The 20,571-nt window shown below is 39.7% G+C and overlaps 1 protein-coding gene across 2 annotated transcripts in view; it reads right to left on the bottom strand.

Annotated features, from left to right (window-relative positions):
- The window catches only part of LOC123760773 (angiopoietin-related protein 7), a 557,761-nt gene that overhangs the window by 228,218 nt on the left and 308,972 nt on the right, over nt 1-20,571 (bottom strand). For both annotated transcript variants that reach the window (XM_069328203.1, XM_069328204.1), the window contains exon 8: nt 10,737-10,855. In XM_069328203.1, coding sequence (XP_069184304.1) covers nt 10,737-10,855 — 119 coding nt within the window. The remainder of the gene's footprint in view (nt 1-10,736; nt 10,856-20,571) is intronic.

The following is a 20,571-nucleotide window of genomic DNA, read 5'->3' as shown; positions in this document are numbered from 1 at the left end:
AGGGTATGGAGAAACTATAGGAATAACAGGACACTGGAGAGCAGAGAAAGATACCAGAATGCCAGGAATGAATATGTCAGGATGAGAAGAGAGGCAGAAAGACAATACGAAAATGACATCGCAAGCAAGGCAAAGACTCAGCCTAAATTGTTGCATAGCCACATCAGGAGAAAAACAACAGTAAAGGAACAGGGTATGAAATTAAGGATAGGGGCAGAAGGATTCACTACAAATGACAAGGAAGTGTGTGAGGAATTGAATAAGAAATTCCAGGAGGTCTTCACCTTAGAGCAAGGAGAAATTCCAGAGGTAAGTGTGGGAATAGCTAACCAGGAACCACTGGAAGAGTTTGAGATTACCAGCGGGGAAGTAAGGAAGTGTTAACTAGAGTTGGATGTGACAAAGGCTATAGGCCCAGATGGAATCTCCCCTTGGGTTCTAAAGGAAGGAGCAGGAGAACTGTGCCTACCACTCTCCATAGTGTATAACAAATCACTGGCAATAGGGGAACTCCCAGATATTTGGAAAACAGCTAATGTAGTCCCGATATACAAGAAAGGGTATAGACAGGAGGCACTGAACTACAGACCTGTGTCCCTAACCTGCATACCATGCAAGCTGATGGAGAAGATTGTGCGAAAAAACTAGTGGAGCATCTGGAGCGAAGGAACTTTGTAACACAGCATCAACATGGTTTCAGGGATGGCAGGTCCTGCCTCACAGGTTTACTTGAATTCTACGACCAGGCAACAAAAATAAGGCAAGAAAGAGAAGGATGGGCAGACTGCATATTTTTGGATTGTCAGAAAGCCTTTGATACAGTGCCACACAAGAGGCTAGTGAGAAAGTTGGAGACGCAGGCTGGAGTGAAAGGGCAGGTACTCCGGTGGATAGAGAAGTACCTAAGTAACAGGAGACAACGAGTCTGTGTGAGGGGTGAGGTCTCAGATTGGCGAGACGTTACAAGTGGAGTCCCGCAGGGGTCAGTCCTTGGACCTATACTGTTTCTGGTATATGTAAATGATCTCCCAGAGGGTATAGATTCGTTCCTCTCAATGTTTGCCGACGATGCAAAAATTATGAGGAGGATTGAAACAGAGGATGATAGTAGGAGGCTACAAGATGACCTAGATAGACTGAGTGAATGGTCCAACAAATGGCTGTTGAAGTTCAACCCGAGTAAATGCAAAGTAATGAAACTTGGCAGTGGAAACAGGAGGCCAGACACAGGATACAGAATAGGAGATGAAGTACTCAATGAAACGGACAGAGAGAAAGATCTAGGAGTTGATATCACACCAAACCTGTCTCCTGAACCCACATAAAGAGAATAACGTCTGCGGCATATGCGAGGCTGGCTAACATCAGAACGGCGTTCAGGAACCTGTGTAAGGAATCATTCAGACTCTTGTACACAACATATGTAAGACCAATCCTGGAGTATGCGGCCCCAGCATGGAGCCCGTACCTTGTCAAGCACAAGACGAAGCTGGAAAAAGTCCAAAGGTATGCTACTAGACTAGTCCCAGAACTAAGAGGCATGAGTTATGAGGAAAGGATGCGGGAAATACACCTTACGATACTAGAAGACAGAAGAGTAAGGGGGGACATGATCACAACCTACAAAATCCTCAGGGGAATCGACCGGGTAAACAAGGATGAACTATTCAACACTGGAGGGACGCGAACAAGGGGACACAGGTGGAAGCTGAGTACCCAAATGAGCCACAGAGACATTAGAAAGAACTTTTTCAATGTCAGAGTAGTTAGTAAATGAAATGCACTTGGAAGTGATGTGGTGGAGGCTGACTCCATACACAGTTTCAAATGTAGATATGATAGAGCCCAGTAGTCTCAGGAATCTGTACACCAGTTGATTGACGGTTGAGAGGCGGGACCAAAGAGCCAGAGCTCAACCCCCGCAAGCACAATTAGGTGAGTACAATTAGGTGAGTACACACACACACACACACACACACACACAGACACACAGGTCAAGCAGGATGGTAAGACAACAGAACAATGTTGGAGGAGAGGAACAAGACGAGCCATACATGTAGATGATTGCTCATGCATGGAAGGAAATCAGGAGGGAATTGAAGGACATGTGGGAAACTATAAGTAAGTAGCAGATAGAACTGAGTGCAGCACAAGACGAGATAAAAACCCCAAAAATAGGCCCTCCTTAGACTCTGGCCCAGGTAAACAACCCCCAAGTAATAGGGAATATAGCATTGGCAGGGACCCTACAATGGGTGCCACCTTTGCTGAAATACTGAAGAGTCCCGATGCCATGTCCATAGTCAAGGAAGTTGTAATGAAAGCAGTAATCTCACAGGAGGTAGCTAGATGCACGAGCCAGCTAATGGCAAGGAAAAGAGCTGTAGTAGTGGTAGGTATTAGGGAACAGGAGGGTTCCAAGAAGGAAGAATAGAGGACTAAGGACAAAGCTGCAGTGTCAGGGATACTAAAGGAGATAGGTATGGAAGGAGCTGAATGAGACATAGAACATTTTTTTTCGGATTGGCCAGTACAACAAATACAAAAAGAGATTGATCCATGTAGTATTCAGGAACGAGACGATCAAAGAGGACATCCTAGTAAAGAAGAACAAACTGAAAAATGCAAGGAATCACAGAGATGTATACCTTCAGAGGGACATGACCAGAGACGAGATAATTAGAGCAGCATATGCGAGGAAAAGGCGCAGGGAGAGGGAAGGGAACCAGGGAACCTCAGCCTTTAACCCAGCAATCCCATAGGGGAGTGGGGAACCCCAATCCAGCAATTCAGGAACCCCAGAAGGGACTGCAATACCCCAACTCACCACCCCTTAAGGTCACCCCCACCCCCAGCACATATCCTTCCTTGCCCCTGCACAATGCCCACCATATCACCCAAATCCTCCCTCCACCCTTACCCCAGTATTCCCTGCCTTCCCATTCCCTGGTCTTCTTCCTACCCCAAGCAAGCCCAGGCAAGACCTAAGCCCTCCATCCCCCACTCCACCTCCCCCCAACCCGCTGTTAACTACACCACAAGAGGGCGTGCCCTCACCTCGAGCAATCCCTGCCCTCCAACCCCAAGCACTCCCTGCCCCTCCATCCTGTGGGAACCGACCTGTGAGATTTATATTTGTTAAATTTATATGAATTTATATAGAATTTATATTTACATTAATTTATATATTTCAATAGCAATTTGTATGATGATAAGTGGACTGTATTTCTGCAATAATCTCACAAATCGATCCACTACACATTAGGGGGGAGTTTATATTGAATTTATATATATGCAGCCAATCAAACTACAGTATTAACTACACACATTGAAGAGGTTCCTTATCTTATTTGTACAGCAGGCCTTAGTCTACCAGGTATAACTAGGGTGTAGACACCAAATTTTCCTCGTGTAAGGTGGCTTCCATCACCCTGGTAACTGATGCACAAAGCATGCTTCCTCGTCTTGACCTTTTTTGAGTCGATCATGTTCTAACCGGTCCGCCCTATCTACTAACATTAATGGCCACAAATGTATAGATAAACAGGTTTCGGAAAGACACTTCCCTTGAGATTGATGACAGCGTGTTGATGATGGCAGATCACTACTCTAATCTTCCATAACACTTCGTCCAAGAGAATTTATAGGGGCCGTAATTTGCTCCACGACTCTGGTTACCTGGTTGATTTACTCTGTGGTCTTAAACAATAACAATAACTGACCACTCCCTCACAACTGACGCTACTGGCCTACATTGTCCAGATGACAGTAAGTGATAGAAGGGTCACATTTACTTTATTTTAATATTGATAATTAAGTTAATTTATATGAGATGTTTTTATGATGGTAAAGTCCAAAGACTAATGTATTTAAGAATGATTCCCACCATAATAGCTGGTGAATTTATAATAGTATGTGGCAATGATATCCCATTTTTTATAGACGGAAAATTCCACTACAAGTTGCATTTTCATGGGTTAACTTGTTTATACAATGCAGCAATATTATCTGCCTGTATGATATTATTAAATGGTGTCGGATTTTTCGACATAATTCCCCGGGGGGCTGCTCACGGGTCGAAGTCCTATTTAGAACAGATGAACACTGATACTCCTCCTTCGAATTATTAGATTAATTTGTTGTTAGTAGTTAGTAATCACACATTTGTGCGTCTGTTCGTACAGGACGGATGTCCCGTACTAAAGTTACAGGGTTTAGAAGTCTAATGCGATTTCATTTCCCTGTTAACTCTTGAAAGGCTAAAATTCAAGCCTAATTACATATTATTTAACCCAGAAGACTGAATGTGATCAAGTACTACAGTCAAGTATGATTCAGGGACTGCAGTGAGATCAGTGACATTAGATATAACTTGAAGTTTGTTCAGGTAACTGGTCACTGATATATAAACACTGAGGCCCATGGAATTCGTCTTGATTAAATAATAAATGTATCAAAATCAGTCATCAAATTTATTGGGGTTTAATTTAGTTAATTGATTCAGAGGATTGAATAGCCCATCATTAAAGTCAAGTATGGTTCTGAGACTGAAGTGGGTTCAGTGACATTGGTCGCAGTGACTTGTAGCTGGTTTAGGCTACTGTTCACTGATTTGCCACTGAAGCCTCATGAACTCATCTTCAGCTTTAAATGATGATATTAACATCAACCTCTGTTACTATAGTCAGCTGTAATCTCCTTAGTATAATGCTACTGGAGAAATATAATCAGCTGACAAATTTAGATTTCTATTGGTATTGTTTATCTGCAGGCATAGGTCTCCTCAGGCTTGATACTGGGCTTGAGAGTAATTTACCTCCTGTAGAATTTAACATGGTTATGCCCTGATATTTAGTAGGGCTACCAATGAATCGATGGCAATAGTCTGTCCCTACAAGGAGACCGAAGTCGGTAAGGTGATCAGACTTAATATTATCTGCCAATTTTACTCCTCTATTTCTCGGGAATTTTGCTGTTGCTCTCAGACCTTGAACTTGTAGGTCTACTGGTATTTTGTCCACCACAATGGCTTGTACTCGACAGACGTACCTGCCTAAACGTACTGATGGTTGTACCACCTGGTAGACTTGAGGTCCTGCATCTGTTACAAACCCTGAGATGTTGAATGACATCTGGGCTACAGGCCTTAATTGTAGTTCATCTGCCAACTTTTTAGTGACATATGTTCTCTGGGACCCTTGGTCAAACAACCCACGGGTATGGACCTTGGCCCTCTTATTCAGGATGGTAATTTGGGCAGTAGGCAAAGTCGTATTACCTTTAGACTTTGCCGATTGGGCACTCTTCGTTTGTTGCACCTTGCAGTACTGTACCGTGGTGGGAATGCTATCATCCACCTTGGGGTTTGGAGACGTTGTTTTGATGTCTCTGCACAATGCTGCATGGTGCTGACCTTTGTTACACCTATTACAGGTGTGTAATTGGGTATCACAGTCGTTGATGTTATGTTTCCTGAGGCACCTCGTGCAATGTTGCAAATCTTTGAGTCGCTCAACATGGGCGTCACTATCAGAAAAATTAGGGCAGTGGTACATTGAATGTTTCTCATTGCAAAACAAACATGTTCCATAGCTTCCAGTACCCTTTGGTGTCACGTTCTTGGGTGACACAGTAACTATAGGCTTGGAGGGTCCCACTGCATATACGCCCCACACTGCCACTGTTCCACTTTGGTGATGAATTATATTGTCTAGATTGATTTGGAGTACCTTTGGTAATCTGTGGTTTACTATTATTGGTTTCTGAGGGTTTACTTGGTGGTTTAAATTTGTCATGTGTTCGTAATTGATGAACTACAGACCTTAAACCTTCAGATATTTCATTCATGGATAAGATACTTTTATTGTAATGAGCACTCATTTGTCTCAATATGTCCCTAGGTATTTTCTCCTGGACAATTATTTTCAAGACCCACTCAGCCCCGTTTGTATCTGCTGTAAGGCTGAGGGCATTGATCATTGATTCTACCTCCAGCTTGAAGACTTGAATTGAATCAGCTGAAGCCTCCGGTGGGGGTAAATGCAACAGCTCATGAACTAAATGTGATGTTCTTACTTCTGGATCAGCATAATTATCTTTGAGGAGTTTTACTGCCAGATCATAGCCGTCATTAGTTAATCTCAGATGGGATACTACTGTTTTAACCTCACCTGATAATTGGCCTTGCAAATAAGAGAATTTACTACTCTTTGGTAAAGATTGTTTTGAGTCCACAAGGTCAACGAATTTGTTCCAAAATTCGTCTCAATCTTCCTCATCTTTTCCTGAGAAAGTGGGTAAATTAATTGGAGGGAGTCGAGCTTCTGCTTGACTCGTATTAGATGCAACTGTTGTTGTTGTTGTTGCTGTTGCCTTGTTCTGGGCAATTAATTTGACGTAAGGCTGTAACGTGGCCTGAGTGTGATCTTCATAACTCGCTAGATCAACCATAATGTCGTCTATTTCTGTTTCTGATAAATTGGTGTTGGCCAATTCAGCAACATATGTTGCTATTTGCCATTTGATTTGCTCAAATTTACCTGCAGCTGCTTGATAATAGCTTTCCAGGTCAGCATAATCAACTTGAGATTGTTGTGACAAATCTTCACATTTCTTGATCTGTCTTGTTAAGTGGCCTTTAAGACCTGCAAGGGTTCTTTTCATTCTCCCTGCATTATCCATACTGGCTAGTTGGTGAAGCCTTGTGAGGCTTGTACTTGGGCTGCTCATAATACTGAACAAGCACTGATGGTAGCCTAGGGTAAAATTTCTGCACTCACTAGGCGATAATCCTACCTCTACTAGAGGTTAGCACTTAAAATTAATACACATTATATATATATAATCACACACACTAATGATTTGAGTGATAAGCCAGTGTCACTGGAAGTACCTTTTTAAGTGTCACTACAAGTTACATTTTCTATGTGTTAACTTGTTTATACAATGCAGCAATATTATCTGCCTGTATGATATTATTAAATGAAGTACCTTAAGAAGTGTCACTACAAGTTACATTTTCTATGTGTTAACTTGTTTATACAATGCAGCAATATTATCTGCCTGTATGATATTATTAAATGGTGTCGGATTTTTCGACACATCCCCAGGAATTCTTCCTGAACCAAGCATGCCTGGGCAAGACCAAAGCCCTCCATCCCTCACTCCATCTTCTATCGAACTCCTGGCAACTACCTCACAGGAAGATGAGCTTTCCCAAGTAGCAATGCCCATTCAACAACTTCCTACACTTGTGGGGAAAGAGAGTGAAAATGGATATAGAAAATTGAGTTTCAAGATAATGTACTCAAACATCGATGAGATTACCAATAGAGCAAGTGAACTGGCAGAAAGGGTACAAGAAGAGTACCCAAATGTAATAGGACTCTCGGAAACAAAATTGTCAGGAGTCATAACAGATGATGTGTTTCTAAAGGACTACTATATAGTGATGAAAGAAAGGGAAGGGATAGGAGGTGGAAGAGTGGCCCTGATGATAAGGAAGGACTGGAGTTTTGATGAGATGGAAATTCCGGGCTGTGACGAGTTTTACATAACAGGAATTATGACAATGGGTGGACCTAAGATAATAGTTGCGGTCATTTACAACCCTCCCCTAACTTACAGAAGACCCAGACAGGAGTTTGATAGGAACAACATGGCAACCAATAAGTTGCCATGTTGTTCCATAGGGAGAGCAACTTCAGTTGCCTGCAGAAGTGGCTCCAGACTCTTAATCATGGGGGATTTCAACCATGGAAAGATAGACTGGGAGAATGGGGACCCACATGGAGGTGAAGATACATGGAGAGCTAAACTCTTGGAAGTGGCAAGAAGGAACTTTCTGAGCCAGCACGTCAAAGAACCTACAAGAATGAGAGGCAATGACAAACCAGCTAGACACGACCTGATATTTACATTGAATGAATCAGAAATAAGGGAAGTCAAATTTGAAGCCCCAATAGAAATGAGTGACCACAGTGTATTGATATTTGAGTATTTGGTGGAGGTAGGGATAACATATCCAAGGATGGGATCAGAAGGGAAGAGACTAAATTACCGAAGAGGAAAATATGATGAGATGAGGAACTTCATAAAGGGAATTACCATGGGAAACATAACTCAGAGAGAAGACTGTGCATGATATGATGGACTATGTCACCCAGAAGTGCCAAAAAGCTGCAGATAAGATTATCCCAGTCCAAAAGGAGAAAAACCAAAAACAACAGAAGAATCCATGGTTCAACCAGGAATGTAAGGTGGCGAAGCAATTGAGTAAAAAAACATGGAGAAATTACAGGAATAACAGAACTCCAGAAAGCAGAGAGAGATACCAGAGGGCCAGAAATGAGTACCTCAGAGTGAGGAGAGAAGCAGAGAGACCGTATGAAAATAGCATTGCCAGTAATGCTATGACCCAACCAAAACTGCTCCACAGCCACATCAGGAGGAAAACAGCAGTGAAGGAACAAGTGATGAATCTGAGAAAGGGGAGAACATATACACAGAGAATGACATGGAGGTGTGTGAAGAGCTCAACAGGAGATTCCAGGAGGTCTTCACAGAAAAACAAGTAGAAGCCCCTGCACTAAATGAGGCAAACCAAGCGACCTTGGAGGAATTTGACCTCACCTGTGATGAGATCAAAAGGAATCTGCTGGAACTCAATGTGACAAAGACTGTTGGGTCAGGTTATCTTGAGGTTATCTTGAGATGATTTCGGGGCTTTTTAGTGTCCCCGCGGCCCGGTCCTCGACCAGGCCTCCACCCCCAGGAAGCAGCCCGTGACAGCTGACTAATACCCAGGTACCTATTTTTACTGCTAGGTAACAGGGGCATAGGGTGAAAGAAACTCTGCCCAATGTTTCTCGCCGGCGCCTGGGATCGAACCCAGGACCACAGGATCACAAGTCCAGCGTGCTGTCCGCTCGGCCGACCGGCTCCCTGACCGGGTCTGACAAAATCTCACCGTGAATACTAAAAGAAGGTGAAGAGGGACTAAGTGTGCCACTCTCTATGGTGTATAACAGATCACTGGAAACAAGAGACCTACTGGAAAGTTGGAAGACAGCTAATGTAGTCCCAATATACAAAATGGGTGACAGGCAAGAAGCACTGAACTATAGGCCAGTTTCCCTAACTTGTATACCATGCAAGATGATGGAGAAAATCGTAAGGAAAAGGCTCAAAGTGCATCTGAAAGGAGATAGTTTTATGACACACCACCAACAAAGGTTCAGAGATGGTAAATCACAGAAAAATAGGTTTAATAGAATTTTATGACCGAGCAACAAAAATTGGGCAAGAAAGAGAAGGGTGGGCAGACTGCATTTTCTTGGACTGTCAGAAAGCTTTTGATACAGTTCCCCATAAAAGGCTGTTACAAAAGTTGGAGCAACAGGCAGGTGTAAAAGGTAAGGTGCTCTAGTGGATAAGGGAGTATTTTAGGCAACAGGAAACAGCGAGTAACTGTGAGGGGAGAGACATCAGTGGCGACATGTCACCAGCAGAGTACCACAGGGCTCTGTACTTGGACCCATCCTGTTTCTAATATATGTAAATGATCTTCTAGAGGGTATAGACTCATTCCTCTCAATGTTTCCTGATGATGCAAAAATTATTAGGAGAATCAAGACAGATAAAGATAGACAGAGACTGCAGGATGACCTGCACAAACTGGAGGAATGGTCAAGAAAATGGCTGCTAAAGTACAACTCAGGAAAGTGTAAAGTAATGAAATGAGGTGAAGGGAGCAAAAGGCTGGACACAAGGTACCATCTGGGAGGTGAAATCCTGCAAGAGTCAAATAGAGAGAAAGACCTGGGGGTAGATATCACACCGAACCTGTTCCTAGAGGCCCACATGAAATGGATATCATCAGTGGCATATGTTAGGTTGGCCAACATAAGAACTGCCTATAGAAACTTGTGTAAGGAATCGTTCAGGACCCTGTATACCACTTATATCAGACCAATCCTGGAATATGAAGCTCCTGACTAGAGTCTATATGTAATTAAAGACAAGACAAAGTTAGAGAAGATTCAGCGGTATGCCACCAGACTTGTTCCGGAACTGAGAGGTATGAGCTACGAGGAAAGGCTGAAGGAGCTGAACCTCACGTCCCTGGAAAACAGAAGAGTAAGGGGAGACATGATAACCACCTACAAAATTCTGTGGGGGAATTGACAAGGTGGACAAAAAAAACTCTTCAGCGCGGGTGGGACACGAAGAAGGGGATACAGGTGGAAACATAGTACCAAAATGAGCCACAGAGACGTTAGAAAGATTTGTTTCAGTGTCAGAGTAGTTATTAAATGGAATGCACTACGAAGTGATGTGGTGGAGGCTGACCCCATACACAGTTTCAAGTGTAGATATGATAGAGCCCAATAGGCTCTGGAAACTGTACACCAGTTGATTGACAGTTGAGAGGCAGGACCAAAGAGACAAAACTCAACCCCCGCAAGCACAAATAGGTGAGTATAAACAGGTGAGTACACACACAACCCAGGATGAATAAACAATAGTCCTCCTGGTTCAGTTGTTAGTTAAGGGCTATTATCCCCGTCGTGCGTTAATATAATCATCAAGTGATAACATGACCTTTATTATATTATTCAAATGGTCTCTTAAAAGTGAAAGTTAACAATATTTCCTACAGGAATATATATTGTTAATTGTGGACAATAAAGACAATATCCTCGCCCCAAGGCGTGATCTATGATGATCAAACTTACTTGACCCGAGATCATTGTCTCTGTCGATGGTGGAGAACTTCATTCCACTGAAGTTTCCGTGCACAAGGACATCCCCCATGGTACTCTCTTCCTGGTACCCGTCTACCAGCAGCTCGTACCTGGTCAATGATAGGAGATGGTGAGAGATAACAAATACCACATTGGAAGTCGTACTGGTTCATGGTCCATGGTATTAGATGAGAGAGGTACCAGGCAACACATAGTTAGAGGTGGAGGTACCTGGACCATGGAAGGAGATGAGAGAGGTACCAGAGCACTACAAGTATGACAATCAGCAGCACAATCAGTAGCTCTGCAATTATCACATTCAGCAGCACAAGCAGTAGCACTGCAAGCACCATAGCCAGCATCAAAAGTAGTAGCACTACAAGCACAACAGCCAGCAGCACAACCCACTACAAACACCACAGTCAACAGTACATACAGCAGCACTACAAGCACAACAGCCAGCAGCATAATTCACTACAAACACCACAGTCAACAGTACACACAGTACACGTTAGATGTGGCAAAGCTCAGGCCATATCCTAATGCAGTAATCGTGTCATTATCAAGCTGTCTATCCGAGAGGTTTATAACAAAATCCCGGTTGGAGTGTTTATTCCAGTCACTTTGTTGAATAAGTTTCTTTAATTTGAAATCAAGTTTAGTACTCACCTTTCTGCAGGTAGACCTCAAAGTAGTATAACAGTAATCCATCATACAACGGTTCCACTCAGGCGGAATGACTTGGAGAAAAGCGTACTTACAGTTATTCACAACTTTAAAACATTCACGAACTTCAAATTTAAGTAAATCGGAATAAACACTCCAACCGGGATTTTGTTATAAACCTCTCGGATAGACAGCTTGATAATGACACGATTACTGCATTAGGATATGGCCTGAGCTTTGCCACATCTAACGGAACAGTCAATTATGTAGATATTGCCAAAGGTTTCAGCAATCTTGAAAAGTATAGCAATGTCTCAGTTGAAGATATTAATGTGTGCAAAGGTATGATGTATGGCGTTTTACTTAACAATTCTGTTCCTAATTGTCCAAGTCGATTTGTTCATGCGTTCAAAAATCTCAAAAAAGATAGTTCATTACATATTACCAAGGCTGATAAGTCAAATGCAGTAGTTATTATGAATAAAGATGACTATGTCCGAAAAATGGAGTTACTCTTGGAAGACAGGGATACTTATCTATTGGTTAACAGAGATCCTACTGAAAAAGTGATTGCACATTTTAACAAAACTCTTAAAACTGTGTGTAAAGGCGATAAAGAGTTGATATCTAGGCTAACAAGTCGATCCCCCTCTCTTCCTTACATGTATGGTCTTATAAAAACTCATAAGCCATATAATCCGGCAAGGCCGATTATTAGTTCAATTGGTTCGGCGGCTTATAAACTCTCTAAGTGGTTAGTCAAAGTTTTGTCCCCTATAGTTGGTACTATTTCCAACTCACACTTGACAAACAATGTAGACTTAGTTAATAAGCTATCCACACTGAATTTAAATTTTGATTTTAAACTTATAAGTTTCGATGTGACCTATTTATTCACTAAAGTTCCTGTTGATGATCTGTTAGAATTTCTACGTGAGGAACTGCCTAAATATAATTTGAGCTTGCAGACCAATAAAGTATTGGAACTTATCAAATTGTGTATAAAAGACAATTATTTTAGTTTTAATGGAAAATTTTTCAAACAAACATTTGGTATGGCGATGGGCAATCCCCTTTCCCCAGTTTTAAGCAATTTGTATATGGAATTCTTTGAAACCAAAATGTTATCCAGGATTATCCCGGCTAATGTAGTTTGGTTTAGGTATGTTGATGATATTTTGTGCTTATGGCCGTGCGACAAAGACCAGATAGTTTTTCTTAATGAACTCAATTCTTTGGTACCTTCAATAAAATTCACTTGTGAGACTGAGGAGAATGGTACTCTTCCGTTTTTGGACATTATGATTCATAGAGTCACTAGAAAGTTCAAATTTAATGCGTATAGGACACCTACCAACGTGGGGTCGTATGTTCATTTTTATTCGAATCATCATAGTAAAGTTAAACAGGCAGTATTTTCAGGAATGTTTCTACGAGCTTTGAGGGTATGCAGCCCTGAGTTTTTTTATGAAGAGATTGCTAAAATATATGAAATTGGGAAGAGTTTACAATATCCTAAGAGGTTTTTGGATTTCTCGTTTGAACAAGCCAAGCGTTCGTTTTATAATCACGTCCCTAAGGCGAAACCAAAAATTATTAACTCATTGGTGGTACCTTATGCGAGTGGACTTGAAAAATTGTCTCTGATTTTTAAGAAACTTAATATAAATTTGGTGTTCACTAATAGTACGATCAAATCCAATTTAATAAAAAACTCCCCTGATACAGCAGGTTGTGTGTATTCGATTCCCTGCAATGATTGTGATTCTGTGTACCTTGGACAAACAGGAAAGTCCTTACAATTGCGGTTGTCACAACATGCTTATAGTATTAGAACTGCCCAAACGTCTAATGCATTGTATCTACATACGAGTTTATGCGATCACAATATTAACTGGAATGAGGCAAAAAGCATTACCAATTGTGGGGATTTCGTGGAACGGAATTTGATTGAGTCTGCTCTAATCAGTCAGTGTCCAAATCTTCTTAATGTTAGTACTGGAATGTATCAACTTGATCCATTTTTAAGTTATAATATTGCACAACAGTTTAAGAAACAACTTTGATAGAGAGGCTTACAATGTCTCATTATAATTGTATATTCATATATTGTGTGTTCATGAGGCTTTTCTTTAATCTTTCATCCTTATTCTCTGACCGCTTAATCCTCTTTGACCATTCTAAGCTAAGCTATACCTGTTTCTGGTTATATTCTATCCTAGGGATGGGTTGGTCAGGTGTCGGTCTATATATCATCCCCCCTTCTCCTTAGTCAGTCTGGTGTTGACAAAGGCTTTAACAAGCCGAAACGTTCACCTCATTTCATATTTCTCTGTGGATTTTCCGCATATATATATATATATATATATATATATATATATATATATATATATATATATATATATATACATATATATATATATATATATATATATATATATATATATATATATATATATATATATATATATATATATATATATATATATGTCGTACCTAGTAGCCAGAACGCACTTCTCAGCCTACTATGCAAGGCCCGATTTGCCTAATAAGCCAAGTTTTCATGAATTAATATATTTTCTCTAATTTTTTTCTTATGAAATGATAAAGCTACCCATTTCATTATGTATGAGGTCAATTTTTTTTATTGGAGCTAAAATTAACGTAGATATATGACCGAACCTAACCAACCCTACCTAACCTATCTTAATAGGTTAGGTTAGGTTAGGTAGCCGAAAAAGTTAGGTTAGGTTAGGTTAGGTAGGTTAGGTTGACGAAAAAACATTAATTCATGAAAACTTGGCTTATTAGGCAAATCGAGCCTTGCATAGTAGGCTGAAAAGTGCGTTCTGGCTACTAGGTACGACATATATATATATATATATATATATATATATATATATATATATATATATATATATATATATATATATATATATATATATATATATATATATATATATATATATATATATATATATATATATATTATTAAATATGACCGAAAAAGTAAGATTAATAATTCTAACACGAATTTTCTCAATCTTTCGTACATTTCTTTTCACTGTTGGAGGTAATTCAAAAATCAATTCTCCAAAATTCATTTTTATTTCTAGTCTGACGCGACACGAGCGCGTTTCGTAAAACTTATTACATTTTCAAAGACTTTAGTTTACAAATACACAACTGAATAGAACTTACACATCTCCGGTTTTGTTTATATCTACATTTGAGTGAGGTGGATGGGGTGAGGTGGCATTAATAGGGAATTAATTTCATCAACACAAGACAGAACAAGAGGTGGCATTAAAAGGGTATTAATTTCATCAACACAAGACAGAACAAGAGGTGGCATTAATAGGGTATTAATTTCATCAACACAAGACAGAACACGAAATAATGGGTATTGAAATGGAAGTGATTGTAGAAAGCCTATTGGTCTATATTTCTTGATGCTTCTGTATTGGAGCGGAGTCTTGAGGTGGGTAGAATATAGTTGTGCATTAATTGGCTGTTGATTGCTGGTGTTGACTTCTTAATGTGTAGTGCCTCGCAAACGTCAAGTCGCCTGCTATCGCTGTATCTATCGATGATTTCTGTGTTGTTTACTAGGATTTCTCTGGCGATGGTTTGGTTGTGGGAAGAGATTATATGTTCCTTAATGGAGCCCTGTTGTTTATGCATCGTTAAATGCCTAGAAAGAGATGTTGTTGTCTTGCCTATATACTGTTTTTTTTGGAGCTTACAGTCCCCAAGTGGTCATTTGAAGGCATAGACGACGTTGGTCTCTTTTAAAGCGTTCTGCTTTGTGTCTGGAGAGTTTCTCATGAGTAGGCTGGCCGTTTTTCTGGTTTTATAGTAAATCGTCAGTTGTATCCTCTGATTTTTGTCTGTAGGGATAACGTTTCTATTAACAATATCTTTCAGGACCCTTTCCTCTGTTTTATGAGCTGTGGAAAAGAAGTTCCTGTAAAATAGTCTAATAGGGGGTATAGGTGTTGTGTTAGTTGTCTCTTCAGAGGTTGCATGGCGTTTCACTTTCCTTCTTATGATGTCTTCGACGAAACCATTGGAGAAGCCGTTGTTGACTAGGACCTGCCTTACCCTACAGAGTTCTTCGTCGACTTGCTTCCATTCTGAGCTGTGGCTAAGAGCACGGTCGACATATGCGTTAACAACACTCCTCTTGTACCTGTCTGGGCAGTCGCTGTTGGCATTTAGGCACATTCCTATGTTTGTTTCCTTAGTGTAGACTGCAGTGTGGAAACCTCCGCTCCTTTCCATGACTGTTACATCTAGAAAGGACAGCTTCCCATCTTTTTACATCTCGTAAGTGAAACGCAGCACGGAACTCTGCTCAAATGCCTCCTTCAGCTCCTGCAGATGTCTGACATCAGGTACCTGTGTAAAAATGTCAACATACCTGCAGTATATGGCCGGTTTCAAGTTCATGTCGACTAAGACTTTTTGCTCGATGGTACCCATGTAAAAGTTTGCGATGGTACATGGGTACCATCGAGCAAAAAGTCTTAGTCGACATGAACTTGAAACCGGCCATATACTGCAGGTATGTTGACGACATTTTTACACAGGTACCTGATGTCAGACATCTGCAGGAGCTGAAGGAGGCATTTGAGCAGAGTTCCGTGCTGCGTTTCACTTACGAGATGGAAAAAGATGGGAAGCTGCCCTTTCTAGATGTAACAGTCATGGAAAAGGGCGGAGGTTTCCACACTGCAGTCTTCACTAAGGAAACAAACATAGGAATGTGCCTAAATGCCAACAGCGACTGCCCAGACAGGTACAAGAGGAGTGTTGTTAACGCATATGTCGACCGTGCTCTTAGCCACAGCTCAGAATGGAAGCAAGTCGACGAAGAACTCTGTAGGGTAAGGCAGGTCCTAGTCAACAACGGCTTCTCCAATGGTTTCGTCGAAGACATCATAAGAAGGAAAGTGAAACGCCATGCAACCTCTGAAGAGACAACTAACACAACACCTATACCCCCTATTAGACAATTTTACAGGAACTTCTTGTCCTTACTCTCATGGTGGGTAGAGTAAATAGTTCCGTGATTTGGGTGTTCATGGTAGGTCGCTCTATTCTTATGTGAATTGCCTCAAGAATTTGTAATCTTCTTGAATCTTGGGTTTTGTCTATTATGCAAAATAGACAAAACTTGCATAAAAACTATTACTTGCATAATAGACAAAACCCAAGATTCAAGAAGATTACAAATTCTTGAGGCAATTCACATAAGAATCGAGCGACCTACCATGAACACCCAAATCACGGAACTATTTACTCTACCCACCATGAGAGTAAGGACAAGACAAGAACATATCGATGCCAACACAGAAGACAATGTCCAACATAACAGGCCAATTACACTGGATTAATCTTTGTGTTTAGATAGGAGATGCCTCGTATGGGCCAATAAGCCTTCTGCAGCCCCTATGTTTATCCCTTATGTATCCCCCCATGTTTTCACCTTCATTGTATTATCACCTGACCTAATGCGGGTATAAAATCAACTAGTATTGTAAGATCTGTTCACTTGAGAATGAACCATGGAGGTTCGAAACGTCGTGCAAATTATACAAATAAGTGTAATACACTCTATAGTAAATCACATGTTTTCTTCACCTTAAAAGTACGAAAATGAGTTTTGGAGAACTCCTATTTCAATTAAGCCCTGATGCTAAGAAAATAGTTAGAGGGATAGAAGCCCTAAACCAGAAAATAATAAATACAGAATATGCGGTCATATTCAATGAAACATGTTTGAAAGAAAACCTGCTGCCAGTATACACCAATATATATATATATATATATATATATATATATATATATATATATATATATATATATATATATATATATATATATATATATATATATATATATACTATTAAATATGACCGAAACTGTAAGATTAATAATTCTAACACGAATTTTTTCAATCTTTCGTACATTTCTTTTCACTGTTGGTGGTAATTCAAAAATCAATTCTCCAAAATTCATTTTTTTTCTAGTCTGACGCGACACTTGAGCGCAATTCGTAAAACTTATTACATTTTCAAAGACTTTAGTTTAAACATACACAACTGAATAGAACTTACACATCTCCGATTTGTTTATATCTACATTTGAGTGAGGTGGATGGGGTGAGGTGGTATTTATTAAGGTATTAATTTCATCGACACAAGACAGAACACGAAACAATGGGTATTGAATAGAAGTGATTGTAGAAAGCCTATTGGTCCATATTTCTTGATGCTTCTATATTGGAGCGGAGTCTTGAGGTGGGTAGAATATAGTTTGCATTAATTGGCTGTAAACAACACAGAAATCAGCGATAGCAGGCGGCTTGACGTTTGCGAGGCACTACACATCAAGAAGTCAACACCAGCAATCAACAGCCAATTAATGCACAACTATATTCTACCCACCTCAAGACTCCGCTCCAATATAGAAGCATCAAGAAATATGGACCAATAGGCTTTCTACAATCAATTCTATTCAATACCCATTGTTTCGTGTTCTGTCTTGTGTTGATGAAATTAATACCTTATTAAATACCACCTCACCCCATCCACCTCACTCAAATGTAGATATAAACAAATCGGAGATGTGTAAGTTCTATTCAGTTGTGTATGTGTAAACTAAAGTCTTTGAAAATGTAATAAGTTTTACGAAACGCGCTCAAGTGTCGCGTCAGACTAGAAATAAAAATGAATTTTGGGAAATTGATTTTTGAATTACCACCAAAAGTGAAAAGAAATGTACGAAAGATTGAGAAAATTCGTGTTAGAATTATTAATCTTACTTTTTCGGTTATATTTAATAATATATGTCTACAGGAAAGATTGCTACCAAAATATACTAATATATATATATATATATATATATATATATATATATATATATATATATATATATATATATATATATATATATATATATATATATATATATCCCATCTTATTACATTTTCAAAGACTTTTAGTTTACAAATACACAACTGAATAGAACTTACGCATCTCCGATTTTATATCTACATTTGAGTGAGGTGGATGGGGTGAGGTGGCATTAATAGGGTATTAATTTCATCAACACAAGACAGAACAAGAGGTGGCATTAATAGGGTATTAATTTCATCAACATATGAAATGTTGTTATATATATATATATATACTAATATATATATATATATATATATATATATATATATATATATATATATATATATATATATATATTTATATATATATATATATATATATATATATATATATATATATATATATATATATATATATATATATATATATATATATATATATATATATATAACAACATTTCATATGTTGATGAAATAAATACCCTATTAATGCCACCTCTTGTTCTGTCTTGTGTTGATGAAATTAATACCCTATTAATGCCACCTCACCCCATCCACCTCACTCAAATGTAGATATAAAATCGGAGATGCGTAAGTTCTATTCAGTTGTGTATTTGTAAACTAAAAGTCTTTGAAAATGTAATAAGATTTACGAAACGCGCTCGTGTCGCGTCAGACTAGAAATAAAAATGAATTTTGGAGAATTGATTTTTGATTTACCTCCAACAGTGAAAAGAAATATACGAAAGATTGAGAAAATTCGTGTTAGAATTATTAATCTTACTTTTTCGGTCATATTTAATAATATATATATATATATATATATATATATATATATATATATATATATATATATATATACGACTAGGTACGACAAATGCGAACAAATGTTCGCATTTGTGTTCCTCACGTGTGCCCCAAAGAATGAGGTGATTTGGTAAAATGCTATGCCCAAGATTACTATCCGAGTGCCGGCGGTGGGGTGGTTCAAATAGCCTCGGCTATCACCTCATTATGTCCGGTCGTGATGGTCAAGTGGATTAAGGCGTCTTGTACATACCAGCTGCATTGCTCCTGGGAGTATGGGTTCGAGTCACTTCTGGGGTGTGAGTTTTCAGTTGCATAATGTCCTGGGGACCATTCAGGCTTGTTCGCATATATATATATATATATATATATATATATATATATATATATATATATAAATATATATATATATATATATATATATATATATATATATATATATATATATATATATATATATATATATATATATAACTGAAAACTCACACCCCAGAAGTGACTCGAACCCTTACTCCCAGAAGCAACGCAACTGGTATGTACAAGACGCCTTAATCCACTTGACCATCACGACCGGACAAAATGAGGTGATAGCCGAGGCTATTTGAACCACCCCACCGCCGGCACTCGGATAGTAATCTTGGGCATAGCATTTTACCAAATCACCTCATTCTTTGGGGCACACGTGAGGAACACAAATGCGAACAAGCCTGAATGGTCCCCAGGACAATATGCAACTGAAAACTCACACCCCAGAAGTGACTCGAACCCATACTCCCAGAAGCAACGCAACTAGTATGTACAAGACGCCTTAATCCACTTGACCATCACGACCGGCCAAAATGAGGTGATAGCCGAGGCTATTTGAACCACCCCACCGCCGGCACTCGGATAGTAATCTTGGGCATAGCATTTTACCAAATCACCTCATTCTTTGGGGCACACGTGAGGAACACAAATGCGAACAAGCCTGAATGGTCCCCAGGACAATATGCAACTGAAAACTCACACCCCAGAAGTGACTCGAACCCATACTCCCAGAAGCAACGCAACTGGTATGTACAAGACGCCTTAATCCACTTGACCATCACGACCGGACAAAATGAGGTGATAGCCGAGGCTTTTTGAACCACCCCACTGCCGGCACTCGGATAGTAATCTTGGGCATAGCATTTTACCAAATCACCTCATTCTTTGGGGCACACGTGAGGAACACAAATGCGAACAAGCCTGAATGGTCCCCAGGACAATATGCAACTGAAAACTCACACCCCAGAAGTGACTCGAACCCATACTCCCAGAAGCAACGCAACTGGTATGTACAAGACGCCTTAATCCACTTGACCATCACGACCGGACAAAATGAGGTGATAGCCGAGGCTATTTGAACCACCCCACCGCCGGCACTCGGATAGTAATCTTGGGCATAGCATTTTACCAAATCACCTCATT

Source organism: Procambarus clarkii, chromosome 21 (genome assembly GCF_040958095.1).
Source record: "Procambarus clarkii isolate CNS0578487 chromosome 21, FALCON_Pclarkii_2.0, whole genome shotgun sequence".
Lineage (NCBI taxonomy): Eukaryota > Metazoa > Arthropoda > Malacostraca > Decapoda > Cambaridae > Procambarus > Procambarus clarkii.
This window is presented reverse-complemented; position numbering and strand designations above follow the sequence as displayed.